The sequence below is a fragment of the Bos taurus genome, chromosome 4, assembly GCF_002263795.3.
Source record: "Bos taurus isolate L1 Dominette 01449 registration number 42190680 breed Hereford chromosome 4, ARS-UCD2.0, whole genome shotgun sequence".
NCBI lineage: Eukaryota > Metazoa > Chordata > Mammalia > Artiodactyla > Bovidae > Bos > Bos taurus.
The window spans coordinates 72,898,810-72,922,937 of NC_037331.1; the positions used below are offsets into that span (position 1 = coordinate 72,898,810).

At 36.8% G+C, this 24,128-nt stretch overlaps 2 protein-coding genes across 5 annotated transcripts in view; one reads left to right on the plus strand and one right to left on the minus strand.

The window, feature by feature from the left end:
• Positions 1 to 24,128, plus strand: part of ZNF804B (zinc finger protein 804B) — a 567,979-nt gene that overhangs the window by 39,663 nt on the left and 504,188 nt on the right.
• On the minus strand, positions 1,799 to 3,676 carry TEX47 (testis expressed 47). Of its 4 annotated transcripts, none has more exons than XM_024990917.2 (2): positions 3,584 to 3,676; positions 1,799 to 2,903 (listed from the first exon to the last, which is right to left on the minus strand). In XM_024990917.2, the coding sequence occupies exon 2, from the start codon at positions 2,728 to 2,730 to the stop codon at positions 1,972 to 1,974; it is 759 nt and encodes a 252-aa protein (XP_024846685.1). In that variant the 5' UTR covers positions 2,731 to 2,903; positions 3,584 to 3,676; the 3' UTR covers positions 1,799 to 1,971. The 4 variants fall into 4 exon arrangements, with proteins under 4 accessions (XP_024846685.1, XP_024846686.1, XP_059741744.1 ...); XM_024990918.2 differs by having other exon boundaries at positions 1,799 to 2,821; positions 3,515 to 3,652; XM_059885761.1 differs by having other exon boundaries at positions 3,515 to 3,652.

The window sequence follows — 24,128 nt, forward strand, 5'->3', positions numbered from 1 at the left end:
AAAGTGAAAAATGCCATTCTTTTTCTAAATCTATTTTACTAAATTAAAAAATAGGAATTGTCTTTCCTGAAATTTGATTCTGATATGGAACAAATTATGATATTTTCTGCATAATGACAAATCTGAGGTGAGTACTGAAATGGCTTTTTTCCAAAAAAGTGACTGAAATAAACAGTGAAAAAAGAAACTAAAATGATATAACAGTATTTCCTCTCTTCAGTCCAAAGTCTGTTTCATAGGATATTGAAGCAATCTGGGGATAAATAAATCACTGAAGTAGTAAGACATTTATGTTGTTTAATTGCTTAAAGTAGAAAATTTTAAATAGTGCAAAAAAGCATTAACCTTAGTAAAGGAAGGGGGAGACCAACTTGAAGTAAGTTGTATAGGAATTGCATATAATTAATTGCTATCCACGGAGAAGGAAATGGCAACCCACTCCAATATTCTTGCCTGGAAAATCCCATTGACAAAGGAGCTTGGTGGGCTACAGTACATGGGGTTGCAGAAGAGTTGGAAACAACTTAGCAACTAGAAACAAACAAATAAAACAAACTTGAACCTTTCAAAACCCCTTAACCCTTTGTTGTCTAATTTGTAGTTTGACTTGGGGTTTTGGTTCCAGTTGCCAATACATATTTATTAACTTTCTGACTGTCCCATAATTACACAAAATTTCTGTGCTGTTCATTCAAGCTATATTAAACAAGTATGTTGACCCTTCCCCAGCTGCAATGAAGTTACAATCAATGCTTTAAAAAAGTTGTTTTGAACTTAGTAAATGCGGACTTCCCCGGTGGCTCAGTGGTAAAGAATCTGCCTGCCAAGGTAGGAGACAAGGGTTTGTTTGATCCCTGGTCCTGGAAAATCCCACATGGCACAGGGCAAGTAGGCCTGTGCATCACAACTACTGAGCCCACACTCTACAGCCCAGGAACCACAACTGCTGAAACTCCCATGCCCTAGAGCCTGTGCTCTGCAAAAAGGGAGGCCACCTCAATGAGAAGCCTGCATATTATAACTAGAGAGTAGCCCCCATTCCGCACAACTAGAGAAAAGCCCGAGCAGCAATGAAGACCCAGCACAGCCAGAAAGAAATACTTAATTTAAAAATTAATTGCTATCTAGGAATTAAATGGAAAAATAACCAATTTGTTATCTTACAAAGACTTTCCAAGGGAGGAATCATCCTAACATATCCCTGTCATAAATGTCTGTCCTGTGAATGGTGCTCAGTAAATGATTTGCATGAAAGAATTCAGTGCTTTCTGACAGTGTATTTTCTAGTCATTTCAAAAAACTATTGTGTTCTTTAGCTTTATAATTGCCTCGATAGTCTTGATTATGTCATCCAGAATATGAGAGTTTGAAACTATTTTGAAAGTTTGGGTTTTGTGTTCTGAGTTCAGGGATCATACATATAGAAATTACTCCCTCACTTGTGCTGTTACAGCCTTTCCTACATACTGCTACTGTAATAACAATCACATATCATATCATATGCCATATTTCATTTTACACATATTTGCCTCCAACTTTAGGTTGCAGCCAACTGAAGGGTTGTATTTTTCCCTGAAATAGTATACTCTTAGAACACATTACTGTGTGGTGACAGCTTCTCATTGATGGTTGAGAGAATGAATGAGAATCTGAATCTAGTGTTTGTCCTCTTTCATCTCCATTTTTCATTAAAAAATTAAGTTTTCCATCAATATGATATAAGCCTTTGAGAAACTTATAACCTTAAGAAAACCCTTCACCATTGAAAATAATGTGTTGAATTTAATATTAGACCAGATAAATTTTCAAGTTTAATTCAAAATATTTTTTAAAGATTAATCTATTACCTTTGTGTAGGTCTCCATGTTGTTTCTTTTTTAAGGAGAGAACTTAGGCATATTTTCCTTTTATTTAAATAGCATGCATTCCTTAAGAGATTTGACCACATTGACCACATCATCTCTCTTCATCCTAGAAACGGGAAGGAGCGGGCCATACCACCTCAGAATCTAAGGTGACATGTATGGGTTTATTGTACATGTTTATAAAACCTTCCGGGTCCATTAATTCTGCAGAGTTGCACAAGTACTTTATTATTTGTTCTGGGAGGAGTAATTCAGGTGCAGCTTGGTGCAAACTGTCTCCTGGTCCTTTAGGGCTCACTTTCACAGTCTTAAAAAGGTGAAGTGCTAGCTTGTGTGTTTGGATGAGAAATTCCATCATGACCTCTTGTAGGGACTGTGTCTGTGTCACATCATCTAGATACATGACCGGCGCTTTTATTACTGAAACATGCCACTGCATAAAGAGCCTTGTTGGGATATTGTGGGACATGACGATAATCTTCATTCCTTGGATAAAAAATTCCATTTCATCCTTTTTATGGCTCAGGTAATCTAAGAGAATTTGGTAAAAAGTACCACTGGAGGACTCCAGGATATGCAGAATGGAAGTAGGATATATGAGCAACAGTCCTGTCACTGCTTCTCCCAGGTGACGTTTCAAAATTGACTGAAACAATTGTTCGTAGTAGTCAGCAATATCTTTTTTTTCTATGTTTGCTGTTATCCTGGCCACTAGGAACATCCTATGAAGAAGGAATTTCTTTAGTTGTAGTCTTTGCTTTTCTTCCTGAAATTGCAAGTAATTGCTACGTGGAACTTGTGGCATTAGAGATTCCAGTGGCAAATTCTTTTTGTTGGTCTTTCGGGGATGGGTTCCGAAGGACATGATGAGTCTTATTTATTCTGCCAGATGATTCCAGTTTTTAGCTTATTAAAATAGTTACATTACTTCTTTGGTGATAAACTCATTTTTGTTTCTTGTGACAAAAAAAAAAAAAATTTAGTTGTTCAAATGCTTCCAAGTGTAATCAATAAATAGTGTCTTTGAAATAAAAGAGACTGTTGAAACAAGAATCAAATTATAGAATTTTGTTTTAAAATTTACAATGAGATAACTAACACTCATATCCTAGGAAGAAACTCTCCAACAAACTGGGTGGTAGGAAGAAGATAGAGCTTAATCTAGAATAAGTTCACTGTGTCATTGTTTACATTATTATTATTTTTTTTAATTTATAGAATTTTTTTCTCCCCATCTTGAACCATATATACACACACACAAAGATGAATGTATCTGCTGATACTAACAGTAGCCTTGGCATTGCATTAAAATGTCTTTTCATTTATCTAATGGTAAATACAGATTCTTTTTGGTCAAAAATTTTAAAGGGATATCTTTTACGATAATTCCTCAATTTATACATTTAACTGATCAATAAATTTTTAAAAATCTGGGGATCTTTTAACTAGTAACTGGCTTCTTTAACCTTTACTCAGTACAGTGAAAGTTAATAGTATTGCTTGGATAATTAGAGTGAACTTTTGAAGTAAGTAGTTTGGGTTCTTCTTTTTAAACTCCTAATAGACCTCAGAAATGGCTTTTCTTTTCTTTTGTTGTTGTTGTAGGGGTGAGATATAAAATGCTGTTACTTTTGACCTAGTGTTCTTACCCATCTTTTTCTCTTCCCTGCAAGTCAACTTAACATTTCTTTCTTTCTTCTAGTGCCTCTCCCTTTTACCTGTCCTCGAGGTCCCCCCACTGGCTCCATCACTGTTGCAACTGCCAGTATCTTGGGTGCTCTCAGGTGCCCTGTGTTCTATTCTGGTTTCCATGGTGCCCTGGGAAATCAGAATGTCAATGGTATTAAAGGGCCAAAGTACACTGGCAACTCAGCTGGATGGTGGACCTGGAAATCCCAGACATTTTCTCTTCTTTTTGTCCACAGTTTATAGAAGAGGAAACCAAAGCATGGATTAGCTCTGTACCTTGCATGCAATTAGCTGAACTTGATTTCTACAGGGAATATCAGATTATAGAATTTTGTTTTAAAATTTCTTTCTAACCTTTCACTTTAGAACACTCTAAATTACTTCTGCTATTTTTCTCAGCGTGCACCTTTATGCGCTGGAACCGGATGTTTCTGAAGAAACAATCTCCCGATGTCCTTTTGTCTTTGTAAGACAAGTAGAACAGACTAAATACCATTAATTGGTTATTACCCTGTGTCATGTAAGCATCTAGTCAAGAACATCTGTGCTGTGCTTTGTTGTTTCAGGCGTGTCTGACTCTTTGCAGCCCCATGGACTGTAGCCCCCCAGGCTCCTCTGTCCATGGGGATTCTCCAGACAAGAATACTGGAGTGGGTTGCCATACCCTCCCCCAGGGATCTTCCCAACCCAGGGATCGAACTCAGGTCTCCCTCATTGCAGGCAGATTCTTTGCTGTCTGAGCTTCTAGGGAATCCTCCCTAATAGCATACACTGAATCAAAAGTGAACACTTCTTTCATTTAAATTTGATACCTAAAATTTAAATGTTACCTTCTGAAAAAATGATAATGTAATTACCTTGAGAGATAAAGAGAGTTGTATCATGAACTATATTCCCTTTCTTCTTCGACTGTTAGGAAACCTAAAGACCAATCTCTGGCTTCCCAGACTGATAAGGATTGATGCTGACCTTCAAAGCAGGATGATGTTCCCACCCCTACTTATCTCCTATTCCTGGTCTAGCTTTTATTTTTATTTTATTTAACCCTCACTGTTTTAAATTTATTGTTTTAATTTACAAATTTCTTTTAGATGACTCGAGTCTGTTGTGAAAGCAAGTCAGGCTATAAAAAATAATCAAATATAGACTATCCAACTATTAGGATGCTACTCAGGATTTTAGACAGCTTTGAATGTGATTCATGGAGAGTATTCATTTTGTTCATTTGTAGCAAGTATAATTAGAGCTGCCAATTTTTTGCTTTGACAATTGGCAAATTCCTTTTGGCAAGTTTGATTTCACTTTTGTGTGGGTGTAAGAAGCAGAATATAGTTTATTTTGAAATGAGTACTGCCAATTAGCTATTTTTTTCCCTAAGCAATCTTTTACCTCCCTGTTATTCTTCTTGCCATTAATCTTTATTTCTTTCATTAGCATGGTTACCATTTCTTCAATATCTTTTTTGGTTCATGACTAAATGTTGGCATATACTTCTTACTTCAGAGGCATGGGTCTCTGCAAATTGTAAGAACCACCCCATTCTGTCGCTCCCCAACTCGAGCATGCATGTCCCTTTTCTGTTCATTAATCACACATATTAATAATTTTCATCTCTAGCTAAAAATTTAGAGCTTCCCTCATATCTTCTTTCAGAACCCACATACAATTGTTATTCTCCTGCCCACTTTCCCACAGCTGTGTGATGTGGTCAGTCATTCAGTGTCCAACTCTTTGTGATCCAAGGGACTGTAGCCCGCCAGGCTTCTTTGTCCAAGAGATTCTCCAGGCAAGAATACTGGAGTTGCCATGTCCTCCTCGAGGGGATCTTCTCAACCCAGGGATCCAACCCAGGTCTTCTACATTGCAGGTGGATTCTTTACCATCTGAGCCACCAGGGAAGCCCCCAAGAACATCTAATTTTGCCAGGAATTTATAGAAGAGGAAACTAAGGTATGGGGTGTGCAAGTACCTTGCACACAATTTAAACATGCTCTCAACGGCCTCCGTACTCTGTCTACCTGAGGTAAAGAGAAGATGAATTATTCCATCTTTACATCATCACAGGGTCATTCTTTGCTCTTCTATGATATGAAAGTTCAACTGCAAATGGAAGTTAGCATATGGTTTTAATAAGGTAAATTGAAAGAAAACTCCTACATTATACCTATGATCCAAAAAATTTGATGTACTGTCTTTAATTTCTCATTCATTTTGGATTTATTTACAGCTTTGATGTACCAGATAATATCATTTTCACTGGAAGAATCACAAATGTGGAAAATGCCTGGTTGCTAATTTTAGGGGTTTGGAGGCCATTGGGGTGGGAGATGTCTATGAAAAACATAATAAAACCAGACAAATGGTGGTGCTTTAGAACACCAAGGTAGAAAGGATGGCTGGGATTTCTTAGAAAGTTTAATGAGAGAGTTCGTATTTGGGCATGGCCTTCAGGGACACTGGGGAGTGGCTTTGTGTAAGCTTATTATTTTAGAATATCAGGATTAGCTGAACTTGATTTCTACCTGGAATATCAGATCCCACTCTAACCTTTCATTTGTGCTCATGTACTCGGGAAACAGAATACTCTAAATCCCTTCTAATATTTCTCTCAATGTGTTGACCCACGTATACATTTATTGTAAGAGAATCAATGGTCTAAAAAAAATGGCTAACAACTGGGGTAGAACTTTTCACTAAGCATTTTATTTAATTTTATTTTTAATTGAAGTATAGTTAATTTGGGCTTTCCAGGTGGCACTGTGGTAACGAATCTTCCTGCCAATGCCGGAGACATGGGTTCAGTCCCTAGCTTGGGAAGATTCCCTGGAGTAAGAAATGGCAACCCACTCCAGTATTCTTGCCTGGAAAATGCTATGGACAGAGTAGCCTGGCAGGCTACAGGCCATTGGGGTTGCAAAGAGCTGAACAAGACTGAGCAAACATGTGTGTGGTACATAGTTGATTTATTTTTACAGTAGTTCAGGTATACATATCGCAAAGAGTCGGACGCGACTGAGCGACTGAACTGAACTGAACTGAGGTATACATGAATTGTTAAGTAGACAAAACATACTTGATTTAGCAGAGCAAACCAGAGTAAGCTTAGTTACCAAGAGAATACTTAGGTGTTTTAAGATTTATTAAAAAAAAAAGAAAGGGAAACTAGTTTAATTCTCGAGTGTTTTTTCTCTTTGCAAAAACATTATGGAACAGTGTTGGATAATTATTTATCAAGGAGATTCAAGCTAGAAATACTTTTTTATTTAGTATAAGCATGTAACAGACGTCCTGTTTTTGTAGAAAAATATGCAGACAGTGTGGAGGTATTCTTGTGAGTCAGATATTGGACCCGCACATGAAAAACTCAGTCCTCTTGCTGCTGCTGCTGCCGCTGCTAAGTCGCTTCAGTCGTTTCCGACTCTGTGTGACCCCATAGACGGCAGCCCCCAGGCTCTGCCGTCCCTGGGATTCTCCAGGTAAGAACACTGGAGTGGGTTGCCATTGCCTTCTCCATTGTGTGAAAGTGAAAAGTGAACGTGAAGTCGCTCAGTCACATCAGACTCATAGCGACCCCATGGACTGCAGCCTATCAGGCTCCTCCATCCATGGGATTTTCTAGGCAAAAGTACTGGAGTGGCTTGCCATTGCCTTCTCCTCTCAGTCCTCTTAGTGGAGCTTAAAGTCTACACAATTACATTTAACACAGGGCTGGAGAGAAGAAATACTACAGTAAAGACAAACAATGAACACTGAAAACACAAATGCCAGAACAATTAAATGTTGCTGAAAGGATAAGCAAAGCCAGGCATGCAAAAAGATGTGATTTGTATGTCTGGTGGGGGGTGGTGGAGTAGAGATGGAGGTCAGGGAGGGTTTGGAAATGACTGTAAGCTTGAAGCATAGAGAGCAGAAGACATACATTCACTTCATTAAGAAAATGAGAATAGTCTGGCTTGACTAGAGTAGTTCTCAGACCACAGAACCTGCAGGTTTGTTAAATTGTTGATTCCTGGTCTCTAGCCCTAAAAGGTGTGAGTTAGTCTGCTTAAAGTGAGGTCCACTTAAAGTGAGGTCTGCTTAAAGTCAAGTGACTTTCTGACAGGTTCTCCCAATAGCTCTGTCTATTTCACTCTAAGGCAGAATGGTCTGGCTTGTGGTGAGTTAAACCTTGGCTATTAGAATCATCTTGTGGAGAATTTTTTTTTTTTTTTAAAGATGACTCCTGTTCTTATTTAATTAGTGTAGAATGGAACTCTATATATTTGCAAAAGCCTCTCCTGGAGGAGACTTGCTGGCATAGACTTGAGGGTAAGCAGAAGAAGGGAGTGGAAAACAAGAAAGGAAGTTGCATCCAGTGTTTGGAGAACCCAGGCATGTGCTCAGAGGTAGGAGAGAATGAGCACATGTAATCCTAACTGTGTTTTAGAAAGTTGCCTGTGAAGTGCAGAGAAATTAGAGGTGGGGGATACTGGAGGCAGCCAGAGCACTTTTCAGAATTCTGCAGTTGGCAAATTAGTGCCCTTACTGTCTGCCAGTCGATGACTTTGATTTAGCTTTTCTGGAAAGCAATTTGATGGTCTAGATCATAAGCTTAAAAACTCATAATCTTTGATTAAATAATGTCTTCCAGATACATGTCATAAAGAAATAAAATTGACAAGGATTTTAATGTAAAGATGGTTATTATGGAATTAAAAGAAAACTTTGAAAATTTAATAGATGTATTAATTATGGATTACTATGGTGCCCTGAAACAATTTCTGAAGAATATTTTAAGTGGAGGGAAAAATGGCATTCTCTAAATAAAGAATATAATATACAAAATTATATGTACTATGTGATCCTAATTTTATTTAAAAAATATAGAAACCAGAGTAGAGAGAAATCTAGCCAAATGTTAAAATTAGTGGAATTTGGTGGTGATATTTGCATTGTATATTCATAATATTCTAAGCTTGTTTACATTATTGTTCTGTTTAGAAAAAGAAATTGACACTAAAAAAAAAAAAAAGGCTGTGGTGATGGTTTGATGAAAGGTAATGCACGTTTTGTTCCACTTGTGACTCTGGGATAGGCTCACTTATCAGCCCACTGATGGATAGAATTCATAAAATGTTGGATCCTGAATCAGGCTCAACAAGGGGTGTTTGGGCCTAATGAATGAGTCAAGATAGGAAGACATAGAGATGAAAGATGGAGCAGTTACCAAGACACAGTGTAGGAGTCCAGAAAAATCTTACATGAAGTGAAATGTTTGCATAACTAGCCTAAGGCATACTACTGAGAGAAAGGTAGGTCTTTAAAAATTTTAGCTCAGTTGGACAGTTAGAATTTCAACTAAAGGAGTTGCTGAGATGGAGAAAATATGCATGTCATCACCAAGATTTTCATGACTTAATTGGACGTGAGATGTGAGAGATGCAAGGATATAAAGATGCTCTGTGGGTTTGAATGTCAGTAACTACAAAGTCTATGCTTTTTATTTTTTTTTTTATAGAGATGGAGGATAAAGGAGGAAACCTAGATTTTGGAAGAAAAATTGTATTATGTTGAAATGGAGTTTCCATAGAAAGGTGTAGGTATAAATGCAATTAGAGTCTGGAGAACTGGAGAAGTCTGGATTGTGATGCAAATTTGATAGTCTTCTACATTGAGGGAAGAGTTGAAACCATGGGAACCAAAATGATTGTGAGATAATGAAAGGAAACAAGACAGTGTAGGTGGAGAAGAGTACCATGTATACCTAATTTTAAGAAGTGGGCAAATGGGACTCAATGAAAGAGGTGGCAGAGCATTACAGGTGCAGAACAAAGGAAACACGGGGCCATGAAGGTCAATATAAGAGAGAGGTATAAAAGTAGATGGTAGAGTAAAATTCTAGAGAGGTCAAAAAACTTGAGGACTGAGATGACCTACTAATATTGGCAATTACAGGTTTCCTGGAGTCTTAAAAAATAATAAAGTGGCTGAGAGAAACCAGTTTGCAATTGATCAGTTAGTCAATGTGGTCAAAAAGTAGACCACTCTTCAAAATATTTGGTGGTAAAGAATGAAAGTATCTGATAGTAAATTATAGAGGAGGAAGATTATAGGGTAATTATGCTTCAGTAATCCTAAGTTTTTCTCTATTAAAAACTAAAATGCTGTGTTTTACTAAATTGCTGTTGTGTCCAGCTGGTAAAGTGGAGCCTAAGAATGGAATCCATGTGTTATATGCTTTGAAATATTTTAGGATCATCCCTTCTAATAGAGAAGTTGGAGACTGCTAATAAAACTAAACTCTGAGCTTTGTTACTTTTCCTCCCTTACAAGATTTATTTTCTGGTTATTTGATGTTTGGAAGAACTCTAAAGATATATGGCTTACTTAAACTTGCTGTGCGCTCTATATCATGTGACATTAACACAACAAATCACAATTTAGGTTTTCAAAAATCTCTGAGTAATGGATTTTTGAGTATCAAAAATATCTAAGTATCTTTCTGTACACAAAGATAATTATGATTCACTTCAGTTTAGTTTCTCAGTCGTGTCCGACTCTTTGCGACCCCATTAACTTCAACACACCAGGCTTCCCTGTCCATCACCAACTCCCAGAGCCTACTCAAACTCATGTCCATCATGTCAGTGATGCCATCCAACCATCTCCTCTGTTGTCCCCTTCTCCTCCTGTCTTCAATCTTTCCCAGCATCAAGGTCTTCCAATAAGTTGGTTCTTTGCATCAGGTAGCCAAAGTATTGGATATAATTATGATTGGAATAATTTTTATAATTTCAGTACAAATATTTACTCTGGTCTATATATTATATTTATTAGAACAACAGCATCAATAAGCTAATATCTACTTTGGTTCTTGCTTTTGGCTTACTTCTGATCAATGTGCTGTGGGGAATGAACAAAATGAACTCGGAGAGGGAGCTTCAAATTGCTGACATAACAAATTCCTCTTGCTGTTAAGGAAGACATAGGACAAAGAGTCTAATTAATAATATGACACTCCAGTTGCTTATCTTATAGGAAGGATGACAAGAACATGTATACATGAAATACTGAAAGAGGGAAATGATATTTCTTCCTAGAGTACTTTTGAGGAAATATGATAGATGTTTCAATGAGTAAAGTGGTGCTAGAGCTATTCAAGAAAGTTATAGGAATATGAATTTAGTGATGCTCAATAGAGAACCATTACATATTTTTACACAGGGAAATACTATGCGGGTGCCACATTTAATGGTATTAATAACTGTATTCATGATGTTTGGAAAGGCACAATTTTAGAGTCAGAAATGCCTGCTAAAATATTGTTGTATTCCATAAATGTAATGAAGATTTAGGCTACAATGATACTTTTAAAAGCATTTGTTTTTAAAGGGAGAATATTATTCTAAGTTCAGTTCAGTTCAGTCGCTCAGCTGTGTCCAACTCTTTGCGACCCCATGAATCGCAGCATGCCAAGCCTCCCTGTCCATCACCAACTCCCGGAGTTCACTCAGACTCACGTCCATCGAGTCAGTGATGCCATCCAGCCATCTCATCCTCTGTTGTCCCCTTCTCCTCCTGCCCCCAATCCCTCCCAGCATCAGAGTCTTTTCCAATGAGTCAACTCTTCGCATGAGGTGGCCAAAGTATTGGAGTTTCAGCTTTAGCATCATTCCTTCCAAAGAAATCCCAGGGCTGATCTCCTTCAGAATGGACTGGTTGGATGTCCTTGCAGTCCAAGGGACTCTCAAGAGTCTTCTCCAACACCACAGTTCAAAAGCATCAGTTCTTCGGCACTCAGCCTTCTTCACAGTCCAACTCTCACATCCATACGTGACCACAGGAAAAACCATAGCCTTGACTAGACGGACCTTTGTTGGCAAAGTAATGTCTCTGCTTTTGAATATGCTATCTAGGTTGGTCATAACTTTCCTTCCAAGGAGTAAGCGTCTTTTAATTTGATGGCTTCAGTCACCATCTGTAGTGATTTTGGAGCCCCCAAAAATAAAGTCTAGCACTGTTTCCACTGTTTCCCCATCTATTTTCCATGATGTGATGGGACCAGATGCCATGATCTTTGTTTTCTGAATGTTGAGCTTTAAGCCAACTTTTTCACTCTCCACTTTCACTTTCATCAAGAGGCTTTTTAGTTCCTCTTCACTTTCTGCCATAAGGGTGGTGTCATCTGCATATCTGAGGTTATTGATATTTCTCCCGGCAATCTTCATTCCAGCTTGTGTTTCTTCCAGTCCAGCATTTCTCATGATGTACTCTGCATAGAAGTTAAATAAGTCTAAGTAATCATATATTTTTAAGTAACCAGAGAAACAATGTAAATAGTAAAAGAAAGAATAGTGAAATATTTTGAAAAATTGGCTGTCCTAGACGTGTAAATGGATTTTTGTTAATTTAGCCAGCAAATCTTTATTATTGTGCAACCTTTTCAGCCTATGCTGAATTCAAAGCTCTTTTGCTCATTCTAATTCAGGAAAATTTCATATTTATTCAGAAACATAGCGGTTTTGGACATTTCAGAGCCTTGTGGGATACTAAATATCATTGTTTTAATATATGTGATTATAAATGTCACTTTATTTGTGAAGTGAGTTACAGAAAATGAAAGTTTACTGAGGTGACTACTTTGGAGGACAAATTCCCAGAGTCTTAAGTGGCATGACAGTGGGGGGCAGTGTAGGCATCTGGTCCTCCATCACTGCTTTGCAGTGTTGCATCTGCTGGAGATGCATAAAAGCCATTTTGGTCCATTCTTTACCTGTCACTATACTTCCTTGTTTCTACTACAGAGACCTCTCAGCTATATATATGCCACTGTTGACCTCATAGAAAAACCATTTCAATATGTACACTTATTCTTGGAGGGATCCTAGGCAAATCTATCCTGGACTTAGTGTGTTGTTGTATGCTTAAATATTGATAAATAATTATATTGTGCCTCTTTCAGCCTTGAGAGGCTCTGAGGTTTACATTTTGTAAGATATTGGCTGAACTAACTAGAAGGTCTTAACTCCTAACCCAATAGGATCTAGTTAGTAGAAATAATTATGATTTTTGTGTGATTATTTTGTATTCTTGCAAAACTTTTCAATTGGCTATGCCACTTTTGTTCAGTTGTGATATACTCAGAAAAATCCAGCTATTGTTATAAGATGTCTAAAAACATAACTATAAACACAAAATTCTCAGAGTCATATTGCAAATTTTAGGATCAAATATTGAGGCCCTTTGGATCAACTACTCCTTAGAATTATCAACTCTTTTGGACAAACAACTTTTTGTTTGTGTTATAATTGCTGTGATTATACCTGTTTACAATGATAATTTTTATTAAATTTTATTTTAAAGTCTACACTTTTTGGTTTTGACTTGATGAGAAGGATAACTTTGTTTTCATCATAAACAGAGCTGAAGGTATAAGATTACTTTCATATCTGGCAGTTTTATGGAGTCTTTCACAAGGTAGAGAAATAGCCTGGCCTAAGTCATTGCTTGACAAGTTAAATCTCTATTCCACAAAATATTATACCTAATTACCATGGAACCATATTCAATTACCATGGACCCATATCTCATTTGTGTGGGTGTGTGTATGTGTGTGTGTGTGACTTTTCAGTAAGACAGCACTCTGGTAAAAAGAAAACATACTTTTAAGCTTCATCTCTTGACTGAAGGCTCCCAGGATTGTGAGGAGTGATATTCAATGAGTTTCCAGATGTGAAGACAAGTAGTGTGATGTGTGTTCAGTGATCATCCTTAGTTGTTAGAATTTGCTTTCAGTGATATATTTTAGGATCAGAATAGCCTTAGATTTTTTATAAGGTCATTCTCTAAGATCTATGTCTCATAAAAAGAGGAAAATTGTTCTAGGTCATGTTTTTATTGTAAAAAAAAAAATACTGGTAGTACATATCCTCTGCCTTTAACAAACTGAATTAAAGAAATTTAAAAATGTAGTAGCCTTTTGGAATGAAGACAACTTTATACTTATAAGGTATACTTTTAAAAAGAGGATCTTTAGAGTAAAAATCTTTTCAGGGATAACTAGAGCATACTCATGCTCTGCAAAATTTTAAAATTAAATAATCAGATTGTGATTGCTATTTTCTACTTATTTGTTTTGAGTGGCATACTTTTACTATCATCCTTTATAGTTAAGCTATTTTTCTATAATGAAATGGAAAGGGGAAAAAAAGTTTATGCTATGAAAAGTTAAAAAAGAGATTTGTATTGGTAGGGGTGATAGTAAAGTGGAAAAAAAAAAATTCAACCACATTGTACAGGGAGCTAGATTAAATCTTGAATGCTCTGTGTTTTGTGAGTAGGAAAGAGCCATCCTCTGAATACTAGATAACATCTGAGTGGAGAGAGTGTTGCTACAGCAGTATCTGGGAAATACAATCAGGGTGTTTGAAGCCAGCATCTATTTATCTTAAATTAATCATTTTTCCGAGTAGGCAGATGATAATCCTGGTGCTGGATGCCAATGTCTTTTTATTCATGACACAGATAAAATGGGAGCTCTTTTTAGATTGGTGAGAACTATATAAGGATTTCCAGCTGTAACTCTTCTGCAAGATCATGGACTGCTTTTTTTACTTTCTGACATTCTTTTGGCATTGAGAATCAGTAAATAATTGTTTCTTGAATAACTTCTTGAGCACAACTAAGTCTATTGTACCTTTCTGCCTTCAGGAGAGTATAAACAAGGTATTCTAAATATAAGGAGGCAGCATTTTTTCCTCCTTCACTTTTAAATTCTTTAGTCAATGGCGTTCCTATAGCTGAAATGAAAATAACTTCACTAAGCTGCTAGGTTTTGCAGGTGTTGGGACTCCGCTGTCAGTGGGAGCTCTAGGGTGAGTGGTAGCGTGGTGGCTCTGATGCAGCTGACCTCCTATGCCCATGTGACACCGCATTGTGGGCCAAGCAATTGAGCTTGCACTTTAAACTCTCTTTTCCAAAAAAGTAGGCTGGAGAAGTGATCCGATTCTTTAGAAATAAATAATAAATTTTTAAGAAGTAGAACTTACTTCCTAAGCTTTGTCAGTTAAACATTATATTATCAACTTGCCTGGGTTAGAAAATAAGATAGCAAAAAACAGCAAAATTTCTTTGCCCCTAAACTGACCAGTTTACCAGCAATTTAACCATTTTCTCACTCCTGCTTTCTCTACAAAATACATGTATGTGCATACATACATGTTCATCAGGAGAAAAACTTTATGCATTATGACTGCTTGGTGTGAGAGATCTAACTTTTAGTCAAATGTTATGGAATATATGCAAGTGTAGAAATTGTAGTCCTAATGGAAAGAATCTGAAAATAATTCAGAACTGAAAAGCAGTGACTCACATTGTTGGATTCAATTAAATATCATAGTTAACGGGATGAAAGTTAATCTAACTTAAAATTTTGGGAAGGGTATAAGTAAATCTATAACATGTGCTATGTCACTTTCAAGGCTCTTGAACTCAACCCTCATTAAATCCCTGTAATAGACCATGCTTCCTTGGATTGTGGCTCATTTGGTAAAGAATCCACCTGCAGTGCTGGAGACCTGGGTTCGATCCCTGGGTTGGGAAGATTCCCCTGGAGAAGGGAAAGGCTACCCAATCCAGTATTCTGGCCTGGAGAATTCCCAGGCTGTATAGTCCCTGGGGTTGCAAAGAGTCGGACACGACTGAGCGACCTTCACTTCACTTCAGTAGACCATGAATAGGGCTCAAGGTGACCCTTAATGGCACTGACCAAATCCAGCTTGATTGAAATCTCCAACCAACATACAGTTTCAATTGATTGAAAAGGTAACCTCAAAACTATTTTTAGTGATATTCATTCCTTCATGGATAAAGAGTTTTTAACCTTGGAAGATTTATAATTTACAGTAGAAATATTTAAAATAGTTAAATGTTTTGCAGCAATATTTTTGTGTAAAGAAGAGATCTGTGTGTATGTGGTATTTAAGAATTTCTAGTGTATAAGAGAATTTGCCCTACCATGTAACATCTTAAAATGATTCTGTCTTAAAATGTGTAATAGTGTAAATGATTTAAATTTTTAGATTGACTCATTTTAAGTTGAAATCTTACCAAGTTACATATAGTGTTGGATCATTCAAGATTTTATCTTGTGTGCATGCTCATGCTCAGTCATGTCCAACTCTTTGTGACCCCATAGACTGTATCCTGCCAGGTTCCTCTGTCCATGGGATTTTCTGGCAGGAATACTGGAGTGAGTTGCCATTTCCTACTCCAGGGTATCTTCTCAACCCAGGGATGGAACTCACGTCTCTTGTGTCTCCTGTATTAGCAAGCAGATTCTTTACCACTGTGCCACCTGGGAATCCTTTAAGATTTCATAGGTATCTATATCTATCCATCTGTTTATCTACCTATCTAACCTATTCAGTTTATCAGACAGACAATTTTTAAAGGGATTACTTTTAAAATAATTATTTTTAAAAATTAGACAAGTGATCAATCAAAATCTTTTAAGTTACTATTAAAATATTTTACACTAATAATTTGTAAATTGATCTAAAAACTTAAAGGTGAGTTAGGCTTTTAGATTTGCACCTTGAATAGATTTAACTTTAAGCTTTAAAACTAAAGGAAACCTAGGAATGATCTTTTCTATGCATAAAGTCTTCTCTCAAGGACACAGAAACACTTTTTATTGACAACATTGATTTGTCTTGTCCCTTATCAGATTGTGAAGAGAGAGCAGTCAACACTTTCCATTAGAGTGAATGCCTCCTGCCCAGGTGTTTTCAGCCTCTCAGCTTCATTGCTTTCTCTGCCAGCAGAAGGTTGCCATTTTCAATAATGGTGATTAGCCCGGAGTCTCGGAGATCAAGGCTAAGTAGGATGAATCAACTTGAGAAATGGCTCACATGCATTCTGGCAAGGCTTCCACTTCTTTATTATTTTATATAACCAGGTTGTATACATTTCTTATAGAAAATGTGGAAAACAAAGAAAAGGAAAATGATATTTACCTGAACATCATAATTTAAGAAATTAACAATTGTGCATATTCTGTGATTATCTTTTTCTAATTGCAGTTGTGTGTAGGTATGGTTCAGTTCAGTTCAGTTCAGTTGGTTAGTCGTGTCGGACTCTTTGCGACCCCATGAACTGCAGCACGCCAGGCCTCCCTGTCCATCACCAACTCCCGGAGTTCACTCAGACTCATGTCCATCGAGTCAGTGATGCCATCTAGCCATCTCATCCTCTGTCGTCCCCTTCTCCTCCTGCCCTCAATCCCTTCCACCATCAAAGTCTTTTCCAATGAGTCAATTCTTCGCATGAAGTGGCCAAAGTACTTGAGTTTCAGCTTTAGCATCATTCCTTCCAAAGAAATCCCAGGACTGATCTCCTTTAGAATGGACTGGTTGGATCTCCTTGCAGTCCAAGAGACTCTCAAAAGTCTTCTCCAACACCACAGTTCAAAAGCATCAATTCTTCGGCACTCAGCTTTATTTAGTTTCACATATAGTGAGTTTACACAATAAGGATCACTGATCTGACACACACACACACTTTCCATACCATGTTGTTATTATATGGCTTTCTACTTTGTTTTCACCACTCAGCAATATATTATGAATGCCTTTTAGAGTTAATAAAACATAAATAAGTACAAAAGTACATAAAAATATATTTTAAAAACCTGTGTAAAAGTATATAAAAGCATACAATGTGTTAATAAAATATAAGTCAATAAAATTTTGTTTAATGGCTATATAGGCCCTTACTAACCAAACCTCAACTCTTGAGCATTTTGTCTACCTCTTTGTTAAAATAAGCAAAACTAAGTATACCTCTTTGACTCATGCCAATGGACAGATTTCATTTTTGTTAATTCATTTCATAATTTCATTAAGATACTTACATATGTGAAATATCTAGAGAAATGATTATATGTTCTTTAAGGATTTAGAATCATATTATCAAGTTCCCCTCCAAAAATAAGAACCAGTTACTACCCAGTTATTACTCTAAAGGGCCCTAGTTTCTTCTAGTTAAGAATGATGTTTTGAAATTAATATCGGGGCTTTAGGTCTACGAGTTGTTATTGAAGTGAAACTAAACCCAGGTCATTCTCAGTGAACAGGGCACATACACACACTTACATTGATATTTCTATGCATATATTGAAAACCATTGTTCATGCTGAAACCTCCAATTCTAATTCATTGCCACAGCATGGTGTTCTAATTTTCTTTCTTTCCACATTTGTAACTCTTTAACAGCAGGATGTCTGGTGCCTTCTCTCTGTGTGATTACTTAATCACCACACTTGAACTTCATCCTCTACGTAGGCAGTTAGCACTTCCCCATCCAGTGGCTTTATGACTGAAATATCCATGAAGGGGAAGGAATGAAAGGGAAAGGGTACAAAGAAAATATTAGGGCTACATTTTTTCTGTTTAAAAACTTTTGTTCATGATTCTATTTATAAAAATAAATATTTAGAATCATTTTAGGCTAGTGAAAAATTGCAAAGATAATACAGAGAGTTCTGGTTTACCTCACATGCTTCTTACCTGTTGTTAAGATCATACATTAGTATATGTGTCACAACTAATGAACTGACATTGATATATTTTAATGAAATAAAGTCCATAAATGATTAACATTTCTAGTAACATTTATAAAGGAAAAAAATGATTATATCCCTGTATCTCCAATATTCTATTTTCACTGCAGTCCCCTTCCCCTCCCCCCGAACTTGATTGTTATTTAAATAGAAAACACTAAAATTGCTGGTGTGGTAGGAATTCCTAGGAGATCATCCTCCTTATAGATTTTCTGGGGTTTTGCTGCAGCAAACTATTATCTGTAGCTCAGAGTGCTTTTTTTTTTTTTTTTTTTACTGGACAGATAATCTTATGAGGTAAGGTCTGCAAACTGCCTGGCATAGTGCCCCAGGTCACTTTATTTATCAGGCACCAGAACATAGCATTAGGGGGCTACAGGTTTTTCAGTGGTCTGCAAAAAATAGGCTTGAAACCAAGAAAGAAAATTCTCTGGAGATTATGATAAAAAGGCAAAATCTAAATGAATACATGTTTTATTAAATGTCTATGAAGCATAACCTTATTGTCAACTTCATGAGTTGTTAAATTTAGTGTTCATAAAAATGTCATATTTGAAAATAATCTGTAGACTAGATTTTCTACAAAATGATTGCTGAGAAATCAGAGCTTATCCTAATTAGATGAGAGACTTGTAGCCAATAATTTCAAAAGCAAAATGATAATAGTAATTATGTCTTTTTTTCCCAGCTAAAATTATTTTAATGTGGGACAGGAATGAATTTTATTGTGCTTGTTAGCTTGTTAGAATATCTGTGACAATCATAAAAATGTCCCACCTAGTAAATAATGAGTCACCAGAAAATGTTATTTTTCTTTCCTGATTTTTCTCTCTTTGAATGAATAATTTATACCATAGGGAATAATGACTTGATAATGTATGAAATACATTCACTGGCAAATTTCAACAGATCTGGTGATTTTAATTCATTTTGAAGAATATAGTAAAAATAGGATACAGTGAGAAGAAACCCAGGCTTGTAGGCTGAAGCTTTTGCTGACTTACTTGCTCTGTCACTTATTTGCTCCTAAATTTCAATCTGGTTTCCACTGCATCATCTGAAAACGGGAGTACTAATTGTACCTGTGTATCTACATGGAAGTAATGCTTGTGAAATCGCTTACTGTGAACAGTCAGGTAAGCAATTTACCTGACTTACCTGACTATCAAAATGTTAAATGAAATTACTGATCGTAATTCTTATTGTCGGCCCCACTATGGTGTTGATTTAGATATATGTTAGAGATGATAAAGTTGCCATAATCAGAATATTTTAGGCTCTTCCCATAGTTTTAAATGACAGTTTTTAAGTAAACAGCAGTAGGAAACATTAGAGTGCTTGGCTATATTCTCTCCACTCACCATTGTAATTCCCTATGAAAGTGCATCCCTACCTTCTCTGCCGTCTTGATTTATTCTTGGTTCCAGTGAGGAGTGTGATGCCTGAGGCATTTTAGGACCATCACCCAGTGATAAGTTTCATCAACTGTATTAGATGATAAGCACTCATCTACAATGCTTTCTCCATCCTGATTTGTCCCAGAGACAACAATAGTGCTATGGCTTTAGCCTTTCTCATAGGTTTTAGAAATCTAGAAAGATGGAAAAATATCTATTAAATTTTCCTCTATGAACAATTATATGAAGAATCTGAATTTTTAGGTAGTGAGTCATTATAAAAACCTATAAACTGAAAAAGGCCTATTCACCAAAAAGTTTAGCAAAATAGTTCTAAAAGACAAAACAAAGATATAGTTCTCTTGTTTAATTGACAGACTGGCATTTATTGAATATTTCATTCCTCAAAATGGTTGATCCTTATGTCTTGGCAAGGTCAAGAAACTGATCCAAGTTTTGCTCAGGAAGTATAGTTTGTTATGTTAAGCTTTAAAGGTAAGTTTTTAAGATCCTCTAATAATTTTTCATCACTTTTCTGAACTTAGTATCATTTTAAGTCGCAATGAAAGCTCTATCCCAAATGTTGTATGGAAGGACAAGTAATGACTCCTTTTTCCTATTTCCTTTAATGGTACAGCCATGACCTTTTCTTTTAGTTCCAAGCTAATTTAAGAACTCTAAGGTGGGCATATAGATTCTTAATTGGTGATATCTTTTGCAGGATAGATACTTTATTATGGACTTAATGTCTAGGCTTATCATAGCTTTTCTCCCAAGAAAAGCTATGACAAACTTGCTCCTTGAAAGAAAAGCTATGAAAAGCCTAGGCAGTGTTTTTAAAAGCAGAGACATCACTCTACTGGCAAAGGTCTGTATAGTCAAAGCTATGGCTTTTCCCAGTAGTCATGTATGGATGTGAGAGTTGGACCATAAAGAATGCTGAATGCTCTAAAGAATTGAGGCTTTTGAACTGTGGCATTGGAGAAGACTCTTGAGAGTCCCTTGGACTGCAAGGAGATCAAACCAGTCCATCCTAAAACCTTGAATTTCATTGGAAGGACTCAAGAGCTAAAGAGCCTCTTGGCAAAAGTGAAAGAGGACAGTGAAAAAGTTAGTTTAAAACTCAACATTCAAAAAACTAAGATCATGGCATCTGGTCCCATCTGGCAACTGTCCCTACTTCTTGGCAGACAGTTGGGGAAACAGTGACAGACTTTATTTTCTTGGGCTCCAAAATCACTGAAGATGGGGACTGTAGCCATGAAATTAAAAGATGCTCCTTGGAAAGAAAGGACAAACCTACACAGTGTGTGAAAAAGCAGAGACTTCACTGAGCCAACAAAGGTCCATATAGTTCAAGTTACGGTTTTTCCAGTAGTCATATATGGATGTAAGAATTGGACCATAAAGAAGGCTGAGTACCATAGAATTGATGCTTTTGAACTGTGGTGCTGGAGAGGACTTTTGAGAGTCCCTTGGACTGCATGGAGATCAAACCAGTCAATCCTAGAGAAACTCAATCCTGAGTATTCATTGGAAGAACTGAGGCTGAAGCTGAAACTCCAATACTTTGACCACGTGATGCAAAGTGCTGACTCATTGGAAAGACCCTAATGCTGAGAAAGATTGAGGGCAGGAGGAGAAGGGGGTGGCAGAGGATGAGATGGTTGGACAGCATCACCAACTCCATGGACAGGAGTTTGAGCAAACTCCAGGAGATAGTGAAGGACAGTGTAGCCTGGCGTGCTGCAGTCCATGGGGTTGCAAAGAGTTGGTCACGACTTAGTGACTGAACAACAACGTAGTTTAGTATATAACATATGCTTGACAGATATATTTGAGAAATTGAATGTTTGAAAAACAAACAAAATACATGATTATTTTAGTGATGTGTGTGTAGTGTTCCATTTTTGGAAAGCTAAAAATTAGCACTATTTTGTTAAATACCATCCCTGCAGGCATTCCAGTGGGTGGGTATGAACCTTGCAGGACAAGGGGAAGCAGCAGCAGAATGGAATCCTGCCAGCTCCCTCCTAGAAATCAGACATCAGTCTGAACCTCCCTCATAGGTCTCCTGCCTCTGTCTGATCTCTTCCATAGAGCCTTGATCTGAATGTTGAGTGGCCTTCAGCCTTTAAATCTAGAGTGGATGTTCACAGTGTTCTGGAGCATGGCTAAGACAGAAGGAAGTAGGGAGATAGCCCACACTTGTTCACAGACCCCGGGGTGAGGAGACTCGCCAGCTGCCTTCCACAGGTGCTTCCTCTTCTTATTGCCACTCTCATAGCCTAGAGTAGAATTAGGACTGAGGAGGCAAAAAGGGTTTGGAAGGAAAGGGGAGATTCAGTGGGGTAAGGGGTAATTTTAGTTGTGCATGATAAAATGAATTAACTGGTAAGTTAAAGATGTCCTCTAGTGCTAGGAATCTGCATAAAACTCCTCAGTATGGAAGAGAGGGGTGGGATAGAGAAGCCTGTACTGTCCTGTGGTGAACATGGTCAGAAAGCATTTGCATTGCTTGGCTTAGCTGGTGCTGCTACAAAAAAATAGTCTACAAATGCCACAGTCACATCATGAAGGCTGACCTCCCTTCCCTTTCCAAATCTCCATGGGTTTCTCTAAATCACTCACAATCACTTCTAGTGGGAAATTCTGAATTTGGCCTATGAAAGGTGGTTTAGGGCATGGATTTATAATACACAAAAGTATCTATTGTGTAAATGTCAAGAACCACCTTTGTGATGTGAGTTTACAAAGAAACTACAATAAAACCACAATCCCCTGGTCACGATAAACGCCTAGCCAAGTCAAAATGTCCAGGTCCAGGGGGCATAGCTACGTGCTCATAGTGATCCCAAGACTGCAATTTGTAATTGTTGAAATCTTGCTTCAAATGAAAGAATTATTTTTTAAAAGATGACCACATAAAAAGAATTTGTGATTTTACCCAATATTCTCAGTTGTTTTTTGTGTTTTCAACAATCATGAATGGTATTCATAACCCCTCAAAGTTTTCAACACAGATTTAGTTTAAATTTTGAAATACGTGTCTTGTATATGAACCTGGGAATGAGGAAGATAGTAGTGACAAAGCAGTAATAGCAAGGATTGTGAAGGAGTAGCATTTACAGATACAATGACAATTACTCAGTAGTGACTCACATCTTTATACAATATCCTTTAGCTGCATGAAAGGTTATCAGGTACTTGCAGAAATTAAAAATTACAGCCTCATAACCAGTGGGGGAAGATGAAGTTGTTATAACACATGTAACATAATCCACCCTATTACATATACACAGCTTTTAGATCACAGGTCTATTCCTATTTTTATTCCTTCACAATTTATACTATTTGTGCTTTATTTGAGGCTCTTTACATCATGAGGAGGAATACTGGATCATCATTTGAAAACATTCTTTTATGATAATGCAATAGTTTGCTATAGATGGAAAATCTAAAATTTTCTCTGTGGTGTGATGATAATATGAACTGTCCAATATTTGGATATTGATAGATATCCAAAACCAGCTGCAGCGTTATTTGGAAAAATTACATGAGTATAACACCAACTAGTAATATTATATTTATTCATTTTGTTTTATCATAATGTTTTACCATTTTGTTCTAATCAGAGTTCTCAAGACAATGGAACTGTGCAGAAAATTTTTTATTATTTTATTATTATGAGTTGAGACTTTTGGTTTTGTTGTTTTTATTTTTCTGAAGCAGATTTTATGGATTCTTCATTTTTAAATTGAAGTATATTTGATTAATGATGTGTTAGTTTCAGATATACAACAAAGTGATTTAATTATGCATATGTATCTATCCTTTTTCAAATTCTTTTCCCATTTAGATTATAATAGAGTCTTGAGCAGAGTTCCCTGTGTTAAATTGTAGGTCCTTGTTGGTTATCTATTATAAATAGAGCAGTGTATACATGCCAGTTTTATTTACTTATTTATTTTTAATTTTATTTTATTTTTTAAACTTTACAATATTGTATTAGTTTTGCCAAATATCAAAATGAATCCACCACAGGTATACCTGTGTTCCCCATCCTGAACCCTCCTCCCACCTCCCTCCCCATACCATCCCTCTGGGTCATCCCAGTGCACCAGCCCCAAGCATCCCGTATTGTGCATTGAACCTGGACTGGCGACTCGTTTCATACATGATATTATACGTTTCAATGCCATTGTCCCAAATCTCCCCCAAACACAATATGAATGATGTTCCGTTTTGATTTAGCCTCTCCCTCTCCCACAGAGTCCAAAAGACTGATCTATACATCAGTGTCTCTTTTGCTGTCTCGTACACAGGGTTATTGTTACCATCTTTCTAAATTCCATATATATGTGTTAGTATACTGTATTGGTGTTTTTCTTTCTGGCTTACTTGTCAGTTTTAAAATCACATTCGAGTTGAGACTTTTCAAATATCTCCAGTTTTATGAAATTTTTATACAAAAGTGAAATACCAAAGCCAACCTTTATTTTTATGGGAACAGTAACAACAACAAAAGGACACTAAACCCTGATCAGACAGCCTTGTGATTGTCTATCCACAAATAAT

Coding starts and splice junctions, on each gene's coding strand:
- TEX47 (XM_024990917.2), bottom strand. CDS start 2,730: ATGTCCTTCGGAACCCATCCCCGAAAGACCAACAAAAAGAATTTGCCA.